Below are 18,462 nucleotides of genomic sequence, written 5' to 3' on the forward strand. Positions count from 1 at the left end.
ATTAATATTATGGTGCATTTAATGGGCCTAATGTCTCGTTGAAAGCAACGTTCATTTGCAAATATTTGTATAATATAATCTATCTTTTTTATTTTTGTACATCCGCATTTAATAAAATATGCCAGTGTAAAAAACATGTCGTATAATATGTTTGCAATATTTCAATATATATGACGTATGTAAGAAACTTATGACTCGTTACATATATTTCTATATTATATTTTCATTTTATCATTCTATTGTATTTTATGATATTTATTAAGTGCAATATTTTATCTATATTTTTGTCTATTTTTTCTTCACAAATTCAATTTCTTAGATTTATTAATTCACAAATTCTTCGCTTTTCTATTTTCATTTTTTTTTTACGCTCATTAAAATATTGAATTAACGAGATAATGAAAGTGAAACGATCAATTTTTTTACGGCTGGGGTGCGATCGCGCTGTCAGGGGTAAGCAGTCGATATTTGCATTTCTCGCGACAGATGAATCATCACACTCTCACCGAGACTTTTCACGTTCATTCTAATCAATTCGATAAAAATGGAAACTAACCAATAAGAAATCGTTAATACCATATGAAAGCATCTATCAGCAATTTGACGTTTGTATTTTGAGATTTTCCTTAGAGATTATATAATCTCGATCTGTTGGTCAAACAACAATGAGATAGACAAAAAGACAAAAAAGAAAATAGATGATAAAAGCGATAAGCTCGCAGCTCGATCTAAGTAAATTCGAAAGTCAAATATAAAAAAATTCATTTAAATATTTTTCAGTTTTAAGAAGAAAATAAATATTTTTATAGATAAAAAATTATAAATGTAGCATAATGATATATTAGCCAAATAAACAAATTAATGTCTGGCTTACCTGAGTAATTTAGTTGTAAGGGCAATTGCCGGATATGTCCTCAATCGCCAAGATTGTCCTGGTATATCTCTTTTTCGCTCTCTGAACATTTACAAAAAATCTCTATATTACAATTTTTTATATCTTATCGTTATTCTTTAAAGGCATTAAAAAGAAAATTTATTTTCTCTTAAATATTCTTTGCGCGCTTGTCAAGTAAAATAGACGACGTTAATTCACTCATTTCTTGCGAATTAGATTAAAAAAGCGAAAGAAAAGATATATGCCATTTCAATTTAATCACTTCATAATTTTTCTTGCAACGCACAATGCATAAATATTGAGAGATGCAGCAGAAAACTATTATTTTTAATATCGCGATTGGAGTGTTTTTAGTAATCGACAGGCTACATCACAATTGTATCATCATTACTACATATGTTGATTTTCTTGCGTTTCAATCTAATTAATGAGTGTTTCGTGAAAAATAAGAAAAAGTATATACATATGTGTATTTAGGATACGCTACCGCTATCTCTCTCTCTCTCTCTTTCCATATATAAATATATTATATGTACATGTGCGTATAGATGCATGCATCTTCGCGCGACGTAACACACACAGAAGATAGACGTCATATACGAATGAGTGGTGAGCGCGCACACTTATTTCACGTACCACTTTTCCAACCCCTCGTCGTAGAGTGCACCGCCGCGGCCGCCAGGGTGCCACTGACGACGAGAGGCACTCGCGCAGCTAAAAGAAATCCTCCGGAGGAAATTCTGTTTCGTTAACAAGGAAGACCTCTCTTCCTGACCGTCGCTCGACGACCACTGACGCCGACTAACTTGGACTAACTGCACCACAGTGCGCCCCACACTGTCGAGCGCGCACGGATCAGCCCGAGTCTTGCGAGTGGGCTAGTGCCCGTCATACGGCGACAGTCATAAGGGTGGTGAGCGTCCGTGAGCTTTTTCGGTGTTGTCGTTATAGGCAGTGGCGTAAGGCCCTTGTAAAGGCCGCGACCATGGCCCTGCGCCGAAGTTCAATGTAATTTCCCATCCACGAACGAGAGAGATCGATTAAGGATCGGAGATACCAGAGAATCAGAAACGAGAATATCGAGGGTGTACTGGGAGAATAACAATCTTTTCGTCGATCGAGATTTATAAGCTCTCGACTCTGACATTATCCGAAGGTTATCCAAAATAACGGTTCATGCTTTAAAAAAAAAAAAGATCGAGAAGAAAGCTTGGAGAAAGCTTCTCCTATATCCTTCCAAGCTTGAGTAATAAACTGCACCATAAAAATTATTACATCCGTAATATATATTTAAGAAAGTATAATTTGTTGAAACACTATCGAAATTTACAACGATTTCAGTAATTTGTTTTTGTAATATTTGTACATAATATTTGTTAATATTATAATTTGTAATATTTGTTCTTTTACATTAAAGTGCAAATAAATAAAGTTCTATGCGAGCCAAAACTCTGAAAATATACTTTTATAATGCATGGAAGTTTTCTTCATAGAAAGTAATAAAAATATATGTCTAGCCAGTTTTGCGTACTACATAAGATATTAAGCAAATTTATTCTATTTTTAGAATAGATTAGAATATATTATAACGCGATGAATAATTTAAATATTTACTGTACATGTAACGTTGTAATCAATATTTTTATCATAATTAAAGTGATTAGAATAGCGTAACAAATATATATCTCGCACAGATATAAGCCGATAAGAATAATGAACGAGTAAAGAATAAAACCATAAGTATAGAATTTGGATAAAACGTAGGATGCAATTTTTATCTCCTATAAATCTGATTTCCATGATTTTCGCTTATCGCTATCATCCATTATTCACGCGAGCGTGCAATTTCGGAAAATTTGTAAAACTTACGCCATTGTGCGTATATACGCATGTGATAGTGAAGCATTTCGGCGCATCACACGCGGATCACGCACAGCACTCGCGTACCCGCCGTCACTATTCGCCTATATGCTCGCATTATCGGCCAATCACACGGCTCCTAGGCCAATATCCTGCGGGATATATCACGCGCACGTACACAGATGCATGAGTTTATACATCGCCGATGCATGGAGACCATATTCCGCACCCACATCGTCTTCCCGCACGACTAATCTAGCATGATGCGTACATATACGCACATAGTAACGTACGCATGCGAGCGCGCGAGGAAACGAGGGGAAGATCGTGGTAGAAAAAAGAAAAGATCAGAGAAATGCGCTTAAGCGAGTGTACGTTCACGAAAATTGCGACCACGCCCAAATTCTACGATGCATCCGCCGTTGGCTTTCTGCGTGCGTGCGTGCGTGCGTGTGTAATTTCGGCACGTAGCCCTCGGCAACACGCACGTCGACCCCACGCACGCACACACATAGGAAGAACCCTACACGAATTGGGTAACGTTACCATGCGGGGGATGACGGCATGACGCGCTTCCACTCGAATATCGTGAGAAAATCGCAAAGTTCTGGGAAAAAGGGAAGGAACACTGCGGAAACACGGACGGAAAAGTCGGCCTCAGTCTTAATTACGTTCGTCGATCCGTTAACCGTGGAAGAGGGGCAAACGCGCGCGCGCGCACACATTTTAATATGCACGCATTATTTTCAAAATGTATCGAGTTTAAAATAATTTTAAATACTACACACAATATTTTATCAAATATCTTTTATAAAAAAAAAAAAAATTATCTTGTTATAAAAATTAAATCATTATAAAGGAAAAGAAAAGAGTAATAATGTAGTCATAAAATGTGTTTACAAAGACTTTTGCATCCCAAAATTTCGTCATTTATCTAAAAATTAAATATTACGAGGCAAAAGAAAAGACATTAACGGGTCGATGCGAGAAATATTGTCTTGATTGAGCATAGTCTAAAATCTCATTCACCGAGAATGTCATTTTTCGTTCAAATTTGCTTATACGCCCATGCAACCGTGCACTCAGGAAATAGCCGAAAATATGCGGCTTGATTTCTCTTATCGCGTGAGCGAGTCTAAAAACGAAGAAAAGAGCGACGATAAAAACGAACGCTGGTCGAAGAAAAATCGCTTCCACAACTGTGCCTGCAAGCACGATGTGTGTGTATTTGTTTGTGTGGGTGAGCGTGCGCGTTTCCCTCTACGCAACGACTCTGATGACGATTTCGTAGAGGGGACCGAAAAGACGAAAACGACAATATCGAAGGAAGAGAGAGAGAGAGAGAGAGAGAGAGAGAGAGAGAGAGAGAGAGAGAGAGAGGAAGAATGCCTTGATGGCAAGGTAAAGAATCCTGTTGCGCCATCGAAAAAAAAAATCTACCTATATTCGGAGGTGGCACAGGCAGATGCATATACTATGACAACAATCGATGCATAAGGGTCGGTCTGATCGCCGCAGGGTGCATCTTTCATATTTTCATACCGTCACGCGTCCCACCGATCGCGGATTAGGATTGTGATATTCATATAGTCGCGTAGTGATTATAGTCTATTTTTGTGCCATATCTCGATGATCTATCTCGTCTGTCTCATTGTCATTAGTACAAATGTAGAATAATGGCTCTTGTAATGACTCAACCTTGATAAGCTCTCTAATTGACCTGCAGTTAGTTTTCTCTTAGCAAAATATCGAAGAAAGTCGTGATTCATCGCAAAAATTTCCAGGTTCATATATTCTCGTAAATATACCTTACAAGAAAAACCTCTTATATATATTGAATAAATTTATATTATTTCAGATTTAAAATAGATTGTTATAATATTATTATTTAATATATTAATATCTTTATAACGAAAAACGTAATTTTTTTATTCATTCGGCCTCTTAAAATTTACTTCGCGTGAAAAGTTTTTTTCTTTTTTTCTTCTTCGCTTATAACTTGAAAATGTTTGGATATTAATAATAAAAAATAGAATGTACTCCGAAAAGAAAACTACGAAAAAATTAAAATGGCTTAGGATTGTATTACATTTTATCAGATTACAGCCCTACAGCTACTATAAATATATATATTTTGGAGAAACCTTTTCCTTTTCGCCAGTACTTTTTACAAAAGAAATTATCATGTACAATATTTTATATCTGACAGTAGAAGATTTTCGGGGAAAGGCTTTCATACGCACAGCGAACTAGGAATCGGCGACATTTACAAAACGCATCATCGAGCGATAAGACACGGGAGAAACGTTATGCATTATCGTGACTACAGCGATAGAGAAGCGCGGTACCGATTGTTTGCGTTATCGAGACTGCCCGAATACGAACTGATAGCGTTTTCATGATTGCGCGTATCTTCCGTGTACGCACAATAACAGCGAACTATTAATAACCCATAACTCCATTAGTTTGGCACACAATATTTCGTACAATAAATACAAACAATCAATATATTTTTACTCTTTAAATATAATCTCTCCCATAGATTCTTATTATTTCGAATAAAGAGAAAGATGCGTCGCGTGGAAAATAATTTTACGCTTTTTACTTGGACAAAGATTGAAATGTCTCTGTGAAAGCAGCAAGAAAATTATATTTTTAACGTCATATGTTTCAGTTTTCAAAGTTTCAGATCATGTCTTAACAATAAAAGATTCTTAACGAAAATTAAACACATTATTTCTTGTGAATTCTGTAATTATTTTTGTAAGAAAAATTATCGAAGCACTAAGAAAGATTTTTTTTTCGTGCTCTTTCTAATTTATTTTATCATAAGATATCATAAAATTAATAAAAATTATATCATAAAATAGCGCAGCAAATTTTTGTACTTGTAACTCTGATATAATTATTCCGCTAATGAAATCAAAAGTTAGAAAGCAAATATTGAGATAAAATTCTCTGATACAAGTTTCATACTGTCACTAATATATTCAAATCATAAAGAAATATATAAGACGCTAAAAATAAGCATAAAATACAAATGTTATATTAATATTTTTTCTAAATAAAAAAAAGTATAGAACAATACCTTTGAACAATAAACTCCCCAAGGAAGATCAATCACACCCTTGAAAAGACTTTACGAAAGTGATGTCGTCAAATGATGTCGGCGATACGGAACTTACTACAACTTGCGAGCAATACGAAAAGAATACTGACTATGCAACTAATAGACTTCGGCTTATATAGACTTTATCGCGCTGTAATATCATTGCACAAACATCTTTTCGGGGGAGGTCAAAAACGTGACTTTTGCCCGGATAGAAGTTTGCGTTGGTTCGGTTCGAACCAATTAACAAACGCCAAAGTTGTTGGCGCGATAGCGCTTTATCCCCACTTTCAAGTTAAATTAGATAGAGAAGAGTTTAGGCAAATATAAGGCCCTAGTCTTTGTTATTCTTTTTTATAATAAGAGACGAAAACCATGTCTTGGTTCAGACGCAACAAGATTATTTGCAAATTAGATATTTAATACACATCGAATGTTATGATAACGTAAATATTTTTTCTGCAAAAAATTATCTTTGTTTCTTTTTTATCTAACTTTCATTCATGCGCATTTGATTTCATTCTTAAACAATCTTCAACACTATACAAAAATTCATATAATCACTTATGATAAGCATGTTAATCAAGGAAGGTAGCGTTAATGTATAAAAGTTTAGCGCGAAGATCGTTAGCACATTTTCAGGATCGCTCGATGGAATCTTCCTCGAGTACGCATCTCCGATTCGAGGGAATCGGATTTTTGATCGACACAAAAGTCGACAGTCTTGATCAAAATGGAAAGGGGACGAGAAATTTTTTCTCTTCGAGCACATCTCTCTCTCTCTCTCGTGAAAGAGAAGACTCTCCCTTCGTTACGGTGTTACGCCAGCGAGCGAGAAAGGACGAGGTGGAAATCATATAAAGGAAAACAGGTTCCTCATAAGCCCCGAAGATGCTTGGTATCGCGCAGTTGGCTTTTCGGATGTTCTCTCTCGCTCTCTTTCTTTTTCTTCTTTTTTTTTTTCCGTAGGCGAAGAGCATGGAGAGATGCGTGTGCGATGTTCCCGGTTCCTCCACACGTTCAATGTCCAGCGCGCGCGATACATGTATAAATATACGCATGCATATATACGAACATAAACACCGACAATCCCGTACAATCGGATACATTAATAATACGCGATATGTCAGACACGCGGATTTCTTTGCGCTTTTCGCGATCGCGTCAAACGATCGAATCGATTTTATGCAAACGAGAGAGAGATTAGCCTTTTTCAATTATTCGAGGGAAGAAATATTGATCGCGTCGATCGTAAACTTACCGCAGACCTATTAACGCATGCGACTGTACCCCGACTATTCACGGACGTAACAAGGCGGCCTCGCCCTTTGCCAGGCGCATTGCAAGGCCATTGACCGACCGCGCGCGGTCCCCGATCGATGATCAGCTACCTGCTGATACATTGTCGCCGACACAATGGAAAAGCATACCCTTCGTCTGGTGGCATAGGAACCCTCGGCAGAAATACCGCACCCCTGCGAATGTCAAGTGCAATTATTCCTTATGATTGAAAGAGTATTAGGCCATCTTTTCCTTTTTCTTTCATTCTCTATTTTTCTAGTGTATATGTATATCCGCTCGAATTTGTTCTGGCTTTCGACGCCTTTCGATACTGACCGTAACCACTGACCGTAATACCCTATTTACCAGCGTGCTACAACAGGTGTTATGTAGGTCGACCTCACGTTGTGCAAAAATGCAGAACGTGAGATAGGAAATCCTTTTCCGGGGGAAATGCGGGCAAAAGGGCTATATATAAATCGATTTAAAAAAAAAATTCAATGATCGATTCTGCCCGCCTGCAATTAAATCACGCGGTATAGAATTTTAATATGTAATACATATTTCCATAAAATATAATTACACACATTTGTTATCTCAAGAATGAACAAAATTTTATTTGTTAATTTGCATTCCTGGAATTCGAATAAACCCTCTCATTCTTAATCGCTTAAAAACATTTTGTAAAATTACAGTCGTAATTAAGAAAGCTACTGATAAAAATATTTATAAACGAAACATTATAATTCTTTATCGCTATATAATTTTCACATAAATACTCGTTTTCTATCGCAAGATAATCACGTTAAAATTAAAAATCTGCAGCGGCATTCAATCTGCGCTTAACTCACCAACTTCCGCCAATCATCATCCGGTCACGAAAGACATATTCTACCGTTAAATCCATTGAATCCCTAAATAAAATCGCGCGATTGTTGTACAAGCTCTGATATTTAACGACATGATGATGAATCAGAATGAGTTTTCTAACAAAACTGCAGACATTCTAGGAAATGTAAATGATGTATGTCACTTTAATGACTATACAATATCGGTCCATTATCGCATTTCATTAATCATTAGCAAGATAGCATAAACTACCTTTTCGAAATTCTACAATACGAGAAAAAATATACGATAAAAATAATTCTTTTATAAATATATAAGATATATTTATATATGGATTATATAATGTACTTGTAAAACTATATGTGCGATAGAATGTATCGTATCCCAAGCTTTCAAAGGCGAATTTAGAAGTGAAATGCGCATCAAAAGGGATATCTCGAAAAAAGTCTACCAGCAAGATAAAATGTTGGGGTAAAAAAGCATTCACCGTTTGCCGGACCCTGATATTCTCAAGCTGCTGGCAGATCCCTTAGATGCCACTTATAATTTGGATTAGATGAAACAGCAGGTACGAACAGCTGTATCAAGCATGTGTGTCCCTGAATGAGGGAAATAGCATTTTCTAGGAATATATTGTAAACTTATTATTATATAATTTTTAGAAAAAAAGAAAAGAAAGATACATATCACACTTGAGAGAAATGATTTCAAATCTTTCGAAAGTTAATCGTTCACCGCAGTAGGCTACTTGTGTTAATACTATAATAATAATTTATATACTTAATAATACGATAAAATAGCGAGATTATCAATATTAATACTAAAATTTTCAAATAATTAAAAATTTATTTACTGATTACATTTATATAACATGTGACGTGATTGTTTGATTAATATTTTAGTTTCGACATTGTATACAATGCAAGTAAATATAATTGCACACCATCGAGAAAAAAAACAAAAGAGCTTATTGTCAGAAGGTATCTTTGTATCTCTCTAAGATTCGATAACAATTTGTAGCAATCAGGAGAGACGCGATAGCGTATCGCGCTAAATACTATAAAAAAGAAAGTCGAGATGACATTTGGAAAATAATTAGCCGTATCATTTAAATCTTCACGCGAATTATAAATGCATTAGCGTTTTCCATGTAATTATCAAAGTCGATAGATAGTTTCTTGCATTATTAATCGAAACCTGGCATCGCCAAGTGGCGCGTCGGGGCTAACCAACTCTCCCCCCATCCTCTCTCTCTCTCTCTCTCTCTCTCTCTCTCTCTTTCTTATTCTCTCACACACAAGCCGCATATAATTTTAGGCCAACGAGTTACTTTTTTTTTTTTTCGACTTTGAAAATCGGTGAAGCGCCTCGCGCGCTCGCTCGCGGCAACGCAGCTCGGGCCCGGGTCGCAATAAAAAATAAGCGACGTGTGTACCCCACATATAGGGCGTGGGTTTATCTGCATTAGGCGAGTGTTAGTGGGTCGGCAACCCGCAAACCGGTCCTGGATCACGTGGAATGTTAGCCCGCAGCGGCGATGTTGCCACGTGTATATGTGCGTGATTTCCTAAAACTGCATCTACGCCAGCGCGGCTGGCTGCGCGCACGCACGACGCACGCATGTGCGTCCGCACACATATGCGTATATGCGCGTGTGATTTTTCCCGACCTATTCGCTCGCGACCGGCTGCCGCTCCTTCTCCGTCTTCGCCAACGCGAGTTTAGGCACCGAAAAAAATGCTCGTACAAACTCAAATATATGTATACGATATACGTTCGCGATTGCTTACGATTAATATTTAGAACCGCGTTATCAAAAATAATAATGTGCAATATCTTTTTGCATAAGTAATTAAATTTTGATACATAAACTATATGCAATATTAAGATGAAAATATAAAGAATATACGAGAGTATTAGTTCGATACTGCAATTAATTTGAAAAATATAATTTGAAATATAATTTGAAAAATTCTAAAATATAATTTAAAAAATATAGAAAAATATAAAGTATTCGGTTATAAAAGGAGTATATCTATGCGATATCTAAGCACATCCCATATTCTCGCACAATCGATGCTGTTGATTATGAAACGTATATACATACATATGTTTGTTGCAACTGCATGTGAATCAGTTGAGCAGAAGCTCTTCCCTTCAGCCTTTGATCTCTGACCTTTTCTTTCACATATCAATAGAGGAAGTTGTTATCGTACTGAAACATGAAAGCGGTAGCGAATCAAGATAAACTTTGTTTACATTTTCCAAACAGTTTCCAATAGCTATATCGCTTTTGTCCGCCGAAAATTCTTACACTGCACGTGCATTGACATTGCAGTAACAACATCTAGATGAATCACTGAATAAACGTCGATGGTTTAGTCAATTTTCGATAATTTGTACAAATATGTCGACTTTACGTTGGAAAAAAATATGTAACTTTTGGATTGGTAAACGTTTATACACTTGGATATAGCAACGTCATTTTCAAATCTGATTATCGCATCCGTTTATAAAAGTATTCCCAACATCACGTATATCATAAATCAATAATTAAAACTCATTTTCAGAACTTGAAGTTGTCTTTACAGTTTAATCTATCGGAAAAGTCGTGGAAAAATGCATTTTCGCGCATTCGCGAAATACGATTCCGATTTTCGCGCCGGCTCTCCTTGGCAGAATGCAAATTCGCGGAAAGAAGATCCCGGTTACGTGTGTGCAATTTCAGCATACGACCTTGTAACACTTCCGCGGTAAAAGAATCTAATAAAAAAAAAAAGAAAAACTCGCAATCAAGGAGAAACTGGTTTCTATTTGCGGGCTTCCGCCCGTTCGACAACCTCGTGGTCGATGCACCGGGCGCTCTCGTTCAACGACTTTTTCGGCCGAGCGACGCGGAGCAACGACTCCGATAGGATTCTTCTCCAGAGAGAATTGTCTTAAGAGGCGTTGCTACGGTCGACTCGAAAGTTGAAAAACTCTACGGCAAAATTCTTTCAAAAGCTCTCTCTCTCTCTCTCTCTATTACATTTCATATTTTTTTATTAATTTTTAAATTAATATGCAATTTATTTATTTTTAAATAAAAATAAAAAATTTAATTTTTTTTGCAGATTGATTTTTATATAATTCTCTTCCTTTTAGAAATCTTTATCGCAAAAGAAAGAGCAATTTTGTGTGCATAACGTATCTATAATGTATTAGACAATTTAATATGTTTGTATGAAATAATTATCAACGATGAAATAGAATCTTGAATTATTAATTTCCAAAAAGTTTTCGTAATAGAATTTTTATATAATAAAAGTCACATTTTTATTGTTAAGATATAAAGTTTTCTTGGTAAAAGGAAGATTACAAATTAATTTAGGAAAAAAGGCAGGGAGGAAAGAGGGAGGGGGGGGGGAAGAAAAAGTAATGCTGTCTGAGTAGGGACACAAATCCGAGGAGAAGGCAGAAGCAGAAAATCGATGATCGTCAATCGGATCGAAAAAGCGCAGCGGCTGTAACAGGTGCCGCGCTGTTAGATAGCGCAGGAAGTGCTAGCCGGTCATTGTCAGAATTCCAAGGACACATCGCTATAAAAACCCTTCTATCGCATCCGAGAAGAAGTATTAAAAAAAAAAGCTGAGGGGAAATAGAGAGTGAGAGAGAAAAGAGAAAAGATAGAGAGAAAGAGGGGTGGGAGGTTGACCTTGGTGGATAGGGTTGTCCAATGAGGACTCGAAAGAGAACGCATAGATGCGTGGTGAATTGTGCGTGAACCGTTCACTGGCCCCTGTTCGTACATAGATGTGTAAGTCACTTTTCCCGTGTACGTGTGCACATAAGTGAACAAGCGTGAATGTGCACGTCCGTTATACAGGGTGTCTCACTGTGACCGAAAAAAAAGATGCATAAGCAAAAACCGCGGTTTTTTTCGCTTTTTTATTTCTGTATTTGATCTTCGCAAAACGTCTGTCATTATAATTAATTGTCGAAGTAGAAATGTTTTCTTTGCCTATTCGATTATTCTGTGTAAAAATTTAAAATACCGTTTTTTTTTTTTCAGGATGTGTTTTTACTCGTGTAATTTTCGGTTTTTTTTTCAGGCATCACCTCAGGGAGTCTGCAATTGTGAGTTTTCTGCGAGAAAAAGGAAATAAACCTTGACTAAATCTCTTGTAAAACTCTTGTTGGAAAATTATTTTGAAACCTAATGTCGAAACCTAATTTCGAAACCTGATATATTTTATCTTAAATTGATCTTGGGACATAAAATCTAAAAGCAAACATAAGATTGGAGAATTTAAAAAAAAAATTATTTTTAACAGATTTCATAGAATCGCTAAGGAATGTTACTCAACAATCTTATCGATATGTGATCTACATAATATTTGTATTGCCTTCGTCATACCTAAAAAAATAATCGTAAAAAAAACAAAATAAAATTTTTGAAATTGTCTAACTATTTATGACATCTAACACGTAAATTAGAAAAAGATAGTAAAAATGCTCATTAGGAAGAGACAATTCTCCATTATTTGTGTCTGATCTGCAGAGAATCAACACATAGTTATGCATGACATTCTTTCGTGAATATTAATATGTAATTAATAGATTAAAAGTGGAACACCCTGTAGTTATCCAAACGGAGCCGCAGACTGCAATTCGGGGCTGGTTTAAAGTTACTACGCTATCCCGCTCCCTAGATCAAGTCGACATCGGGGCCCCACACATCACACACATCCATATACGCACACATACACACGCACACTCGCAGATTCTCTTATGCTATATACATGTATTCTAGAAATGTGTACAGTCGGATGTATTAATGTTTAATGTATGTGTAGGATGTGTTACGTCCAACTATCAAATTTCTTCATAATGTTTAAAAAGCATATCTAGCGTAATTAACTGCATAATTAAGTAGCTTCGTACTTGAAAAAAAAAAACCGAAAAGAATCGATGTTTGTAAATGCGAATGCATCGGATACGATTATTGTACCCAATTTCTCTTTATTGCATGGTATAATAATAGATTAGAAATGCTATATATCTATATTTCTCAATATTCATTAAATGCGTTTCCTAAAAGGATTTTCGAAAGGCATTTATGGAATGAGTGTATCGCAATTATTCATTATCATAAAAATTTTAAAATAAAGTATAATATTAATATTTCCAGTATTAGACATGTCTCTCTCTCTCTCTCTCTCTTCTCTTTCTCGGAGACAATAAATATACATATGAAACATAAATATGATAACACGATAAAAAAATTATATAAGACAAAATAAATAATATTACGAGTTTTCACTTCGTCTTTCTATATTATTAAATATTCATACACACAGTGTAGCTGCAAAGTGTTTTCTTATAATCAATCTCTACATGTTTTTATGTACAAATTGATACAGTTTCTAATTCTTTTTGAGAAAGTGTTAAAACTTTATTTTCTCTGATAAGAAAATTATTCTTCCCGGAAAAATTCTCACGACTTTAGAAAATCGTGATTAATTTTCTGCATATGGAATTACGTTCCTAGCGATACATATGTAATTTTTTTATTCATTGATCTTCGAATATTTAATTAACTTCGCGCGCTAAATGTGAATTTCGATGTTAAAAAAAAGCAAAAAAAAATGCTGTATTTATTGAATCCATGCCATAAAATTTTCTGTTTCAATGGAAAAACAAAATACTACAATGCCAACAGAATTACCTTTGCAACCTTAATAGTGACTTCATGGTCAAATGGCACATTTAAGTGTGGGTAATGAAAATAATTTATAGCCTTTTTCATCGCGTATTTTTTCCAAAAAAGATTAAATGAGACAATATAAGCGTGAAAAAAAATGCAAAGATACCAATAAGATCTTTGCTTTTAGAAAAACGTCTTGAAAAAAATTAATTTATATGAAAGATATTAATAAAAAATGTGGTTCATAAAATTCGGAGAGTTCACAAATATTCTTTAGTTGAAAGAACATAAAAATCTGCAATAATGTGACTACATAATCATCATGTAATTTTTTTTATCTTTTTGTTCCTACCACATAGATAAGAGTTATCAAAGTAGAAATACTTGCAAACAGATTTTATATCTATGTACACATATACTACATTATGCATTTTATGAAATCTATTTTTTATCTATATGTTGAACACGAATAGTAAATATACAACGCGATCAAAATTAATCGAAATATTTTCATTAAAAGCAATTGTCAATCAAAATCGTTTTTTGCACTGTTTAACATCTCGAATAATGTAAATTCAAAAAAATATTTCGAAACTACATTCCTAACGGTAAAATCGCAATAAATTCTAGCTCGTTCTTCTTTTCAAACATTTTTTTTCACACTATTCTCAATTTCAACCTTGATAACTTACTGCATGGATCTTTTTCTTCTGAAAATAAAAAAAAAAAACGATTCATTAGAAAAAATTTGCGACTTTGATCCCAATAAAAAAATTTGCCGCGTCAAACTACAAACACATACCAAACTTTCTCTTCGATAAAAGATAGAAAGCTAAAAGAAGAACTCCTAATATATATATATATATATATATATATATATATATATATATATATATTTTTTTTTTCAGAGAAATAAAGCATTTTGTGACACATGAAAAAATGTATAAATAAAAATTGCACAATCAAAATAATCTCAATTTTAAATTAATTGCAAGATAAATTAAATATAGTTGCAAATGGATTATACAATTTATTACAAATGTTTAATAGAGATATATATATACATACTACAACTTGCACACATACACTTCTTACCTATAATAGTTTTTATCTAATAATAATGTCATGAAATTTTGTGCGTGAAATAAATACTGTCAACTTTTTATAAAAAGGATCAAATGATCTAGGAGCGAATTTCTTTAATCTATTGGGAAATCCGTTTGAACAATTTTGTTGTCTACAGAACATTCTTTGTTTAAGGAATCATACTTATTTGCAATATTTATTATTTCTCGAAGTGTGGCGTTCTCTTCTTTCAAACAATGAAATGCTTCCTTTTCCTTTAATTCATTTTCTTCATCTAAAGCAGCAGCTGTTTTCATTACAGCTGCCATTTCATTAATTTTTTCTGCTTGACTGGTTATTATCTGTATAAAAAGTATATAGAGAAAACATTGCTTTTTGTCCTGTAATTATATTTTAAATTAATAAATTTATTTGTAAACTTACGTTGGCATATTTTGAATTGTACAATGATGAAAAATCGGTTTTGTTGAGACGTAATAAAGAGGCCATTTGTTGTCGATATTTGGACATTATAAGCTCAAGTGCATGTTGGTTGTCTTCTAATGCATTTCTCAATTCTTTATTTTCTGCCTGTATTTCTCGCAAATGTTTGTTCTCCCTTTGGATCCCAGCAATTAATTGCAAATGTGGCCTTTGCTTAGCTTCTGTATTTAAAATTTCTACTTCCTCTTGATACTGCAAACATAAAAATATAGAAATATATAACATAGAATAAGGTATATGCTGTTATTCATAATATATAACAAAAACAATATTTACCTGCTTCATGTTATCAATTTGTCCACATACTGCCTCTACTTCGCTTATCAGAGTATCTGCTGTATTTTCATGGTCCGAAATTCGAATGACCAATTTTTTGGCATCTAATATAATTTGTTGAAATGTCAAAGACATCTGTAAATGTATATAGATAGCTTTTCTACTTACCAACAAAGGTTGACATAATTATCTTTTCGGTCTTTAGGTATTTATCACTTTATTAGGTAGTAAAACAAATATGTATACTACTAATTTTTAAACAAATAAAGGCAAAATAATTAAAATAGTAAGGAATATAATTGCAAATGCTGATTATTCGATACATTCTATATCAAAAAGCATTAGTCATTTAATGTAAAAGTTTTAAATATAATCCGATAATGCTGAAGAATGTAAAAATCAGGAGAAAAGATAAAAGTCATGGATCCATTAAAATGATTCCATCTGGACTGATATCTGTCTTGCCTTTCATACGTGCTCTCTTTATCTCTGCTTTTTGCTTTCTACTATTCTCCTTCCAGATTTGTATTTGCTCGGACGCTGATATCGCGAGGAAAACACCCGTTAAAGCGCGTCTCTCGAGAGGACACGTCGTGTGAATTATCGTCCGTTATTGTTTGCGGACGATAGTCGATAGACCTAAACCCACGTACCTTTTACAGAAGGCGATGGCCCAGGCTCAGCTCAGCACAACTCCCAAGTTCATTCGGCGTTTGATTAATCGTCTTCGATGACGTTGAGGTTATACAGAGGATCGTACAAAGTTTCAATTCTCCTCGCGTATCGCCGTGCTATGGTCCCGTTTTGCGTGTGTATTCCTCAGCGTCGCATTGGTACACCTGTGCCCAAGTACATGTATAAGTCAGCAACGTCAGCTGATAAGAGTCGCGCGAAAATAGAAGTATGCATGAACATCGTGTATGTATGTGACATCATATGTATACGCGTCACACATATGTATCATAATACGCGCGCAACTGATGAAAAGAAAATGGCCATCAGATAATTTAACATTTGCCCGCGAGAAAAACTCTCCGAGATCGATATTTTTATAAGACTCGATACTGATCTCTCTTTCTCTATATCTTTCTCAAATAAACGTCACATTTCTAATAATACACATAAATATATACTAAAAGAGGAATTCTTCGCTAAAAATCAAATTAGGTTCGGTTATAAATTTAGTGTCCAAGCATCTGAAGAACTGATAAATCATGAAATATCTAATTTATATAATGCATGTATGAAAGAAAGTATAGAACGTACGGAGCAGATAGAAGAATTGAATAATATTGGAGACAGTTTAGATTATTTCTTTTTTAAGTGGAAAAACACGTTGCGGCAAACGGGACGACGCAGCAAACAGTAGAGAGCCGTGAGAAGTTAGCGAAGAATGAAGCGAAGTTAGAGACTTTCTAGAAGGAGAGCTGGATTATCGAATATAAGTTGTTTCTGATTGGCTGACGCTATTTTTATGAAAGCCGAAAATGTGGGGGACTGAGAAATGAGGAAAAGAGAGTGCGAATATATACATATGTATAGTCTTTATATAAAACATTCAAAAAATTATATTTTTCTTTTTTTTCTTTTTTTCAATGGCCTATTTCCGATTTTCATAATAATAGCGGCAAATTGATCCATCTCTTCCTAGAATTTAATTGACCAATCAGAATAAAGGAAACTAAGATTTAAAGCCTAGAGACAAATTTGCATAAATGCAAAGTGCGTATAAGATTAAAAATTGATGACTAGATAGATTGAATGACTATAGATTAAAATTTGATTAATCGAAACGAAAGGAGCTAAAATTTTTTTCTTTTAATTGATTAAATTTCAAACTTTAATGCATAGTCAGATGGCACCAAAATCTCTCAAATATTCAAAGAAAAACGACATTATTGGCTGTCACGTCGCTTTCTATCGCGCATACGCATGCGTACACGAGCAATTATTAATTATTCGCGTTTCTTATCTCAGTATCGACTACCCAAAGGTTACCGCATCGAGGGGATGAGCTCTTCTCAGTTCGAATGATTTATTCGTTTGTTCCACGTATGAAGGACTGCGAAATATTCGCGGACGAGGCGCGTTGATAGCAAGAGACAATTTATAATCATCACCGTGAAGGATCGTGAACGAAAAGGATCCCGCGCACGCACGTCGAGGCTAATAATGTTTAAGAGTGTTCCCGATACGCGAGCCGCAGTGTCGAACGACAAGTCGACGATCGGGAAGTTTTAGTGCAACTACAACGCGAAGATACAAGACGACGAGGAAGAGGAGGAGGAGGAGGAGGGGGAGGAGGACGACGACGACGACGACGCAGCGACGGAGTGCGTGATTGGTACTGTGATGTAAATAAATGTACGCACGCGATCAGCTGCTGTTCCGTTTCCGCAATTTTCGTGGTCCCCATTGAGGAAGAACGCAATCTCGAACTAAGAAATTGCGCGATATATACGAACGAACAACCGTTAGTCGCGCACACGTACTACATATATACACATCTACATATACACACACACATATATATATATATATATATATACGTATACGCGGCCAAGCTCGCGCAAGATAGAGAGAGAGAGAGAGAGAGATTCTTTTTTTCCGAGTACACGCTCTTCGGCGCGGTCCGTTTCGTGATTCGCGCGATCTCCTTCCTCGCGCGCGACGAGCGGCGAGCAGGACCAGTCGGTCAATCGTCCCGTGTTTTGTTTCTCGCGTTTGGCGAGCGAGCACGACAGTACGATGTTTCGAGCATTGCGCGCCTCGTGAGAAAAAAAGATCCTAGAGAATCTTTGCCATCCCTCTCGTTCGTTCTCGTTCTTGACCAAGAGAAGCGTTCGGAGGCGAGAAAAAGTAGAGGGAGAAAAAAGAAAAGAGGAGAAGAAAACGAGCAGCGAAGAATTCTCGCGACGATCTGAATCCGCGAGTACC

At 35.3% G+C, this 18,462-nt stretch overlaps 2 protein-coding genes across 6 annotated transcripts in view; both read right to left on the reverse strand.

Annotated features, from left to right (window-relative positions):
- The window catches only part of LOC126855677 (uncharacterized), a 168,776-nt gene that overhangs the window by 58,128 nt on the left and 92,186 nt on the right, over positions 1-18,462 (reverse strand). The window lies entirely within an intron of this gene.
- LOC126855684 (FGFR1 oncogene partner 2 homolog) lies at positions 14,686-18,422 on the reverse strand. Of its 5 annotated transcripts, XM_050603554.1 has the most exons (6): positions 17,524-18,422; positions 16,179-16,364; positions 15,991-16,065; positions 15,526-15,660; positions 15,190-15,441; positions 14,686-15,107 (listed from the first exon to the last, which is right to left on the reverse strand). In XM_050603554.1, the coding sequence occupies exons 4-6, from the start codon at positions 15,658-15,660 to the stop codon at positions 14,880-14,882; spliced, it is 615 nt and encodes a 204-aa protein (XP_050459511.1). In that variant the 5' UTR covers positions 15,991-16,065; positions 16,179-16,364; positions 17,524-18,422; the 3' UTR covers positions 14,686-14,879. The 5 variants fall into 5 exon arrangements, with proteins under 5 accessions (XP_050459511.1, XP_050459510.1, XP_050459507.1 ...); XM_050603553.1 differs by lacking the exon at positions 15,991-16,065 and having other exon boundaries at positions 17,898-18,419; XM_050603550.1 differs by lacking the exon at positions 15,991-16,065 and having other exon boundaries at positions 17,524-17,828.

This window comes from Cataglyphis hispanica, chromosome 16, assembly GCF_021464435.1.
Source record: "Cataglyphis hispanica isolate Lineage 1 chromosome 16, ULB_Chis1_1.0, whole genome shotgun sequence".
Lineage (NCBI taxonomy): Eukaryota > Metazoa > Arthropoda > Insecta > Hymenoptera > Formicidae > Cataglyphis > Cataglyphis hispanica.

Coding starts and splice junctions, on each gene's coding strand:
- LOC126855684 (XM_050603554.1), bottom strand. CDS start 15,660: ATGTCTTTGACATTTCAACAAATTATATTAGATGCCAAAAAATTGGTC. Junction 15,442..15,525: donor AAATTGATAACATGAAGCAG/GTAAATATTGTT, acceptor TTATGTTTGCAG/TATCAAGAGGAAGTAGAAAT. Junction 15,108..15,189: donor ACAATTCAAAATATGCCAAC/GTAAGTTTACAA, acceptor CTTTTTATACAG/ATAATAACCAGTCAAGCAGA.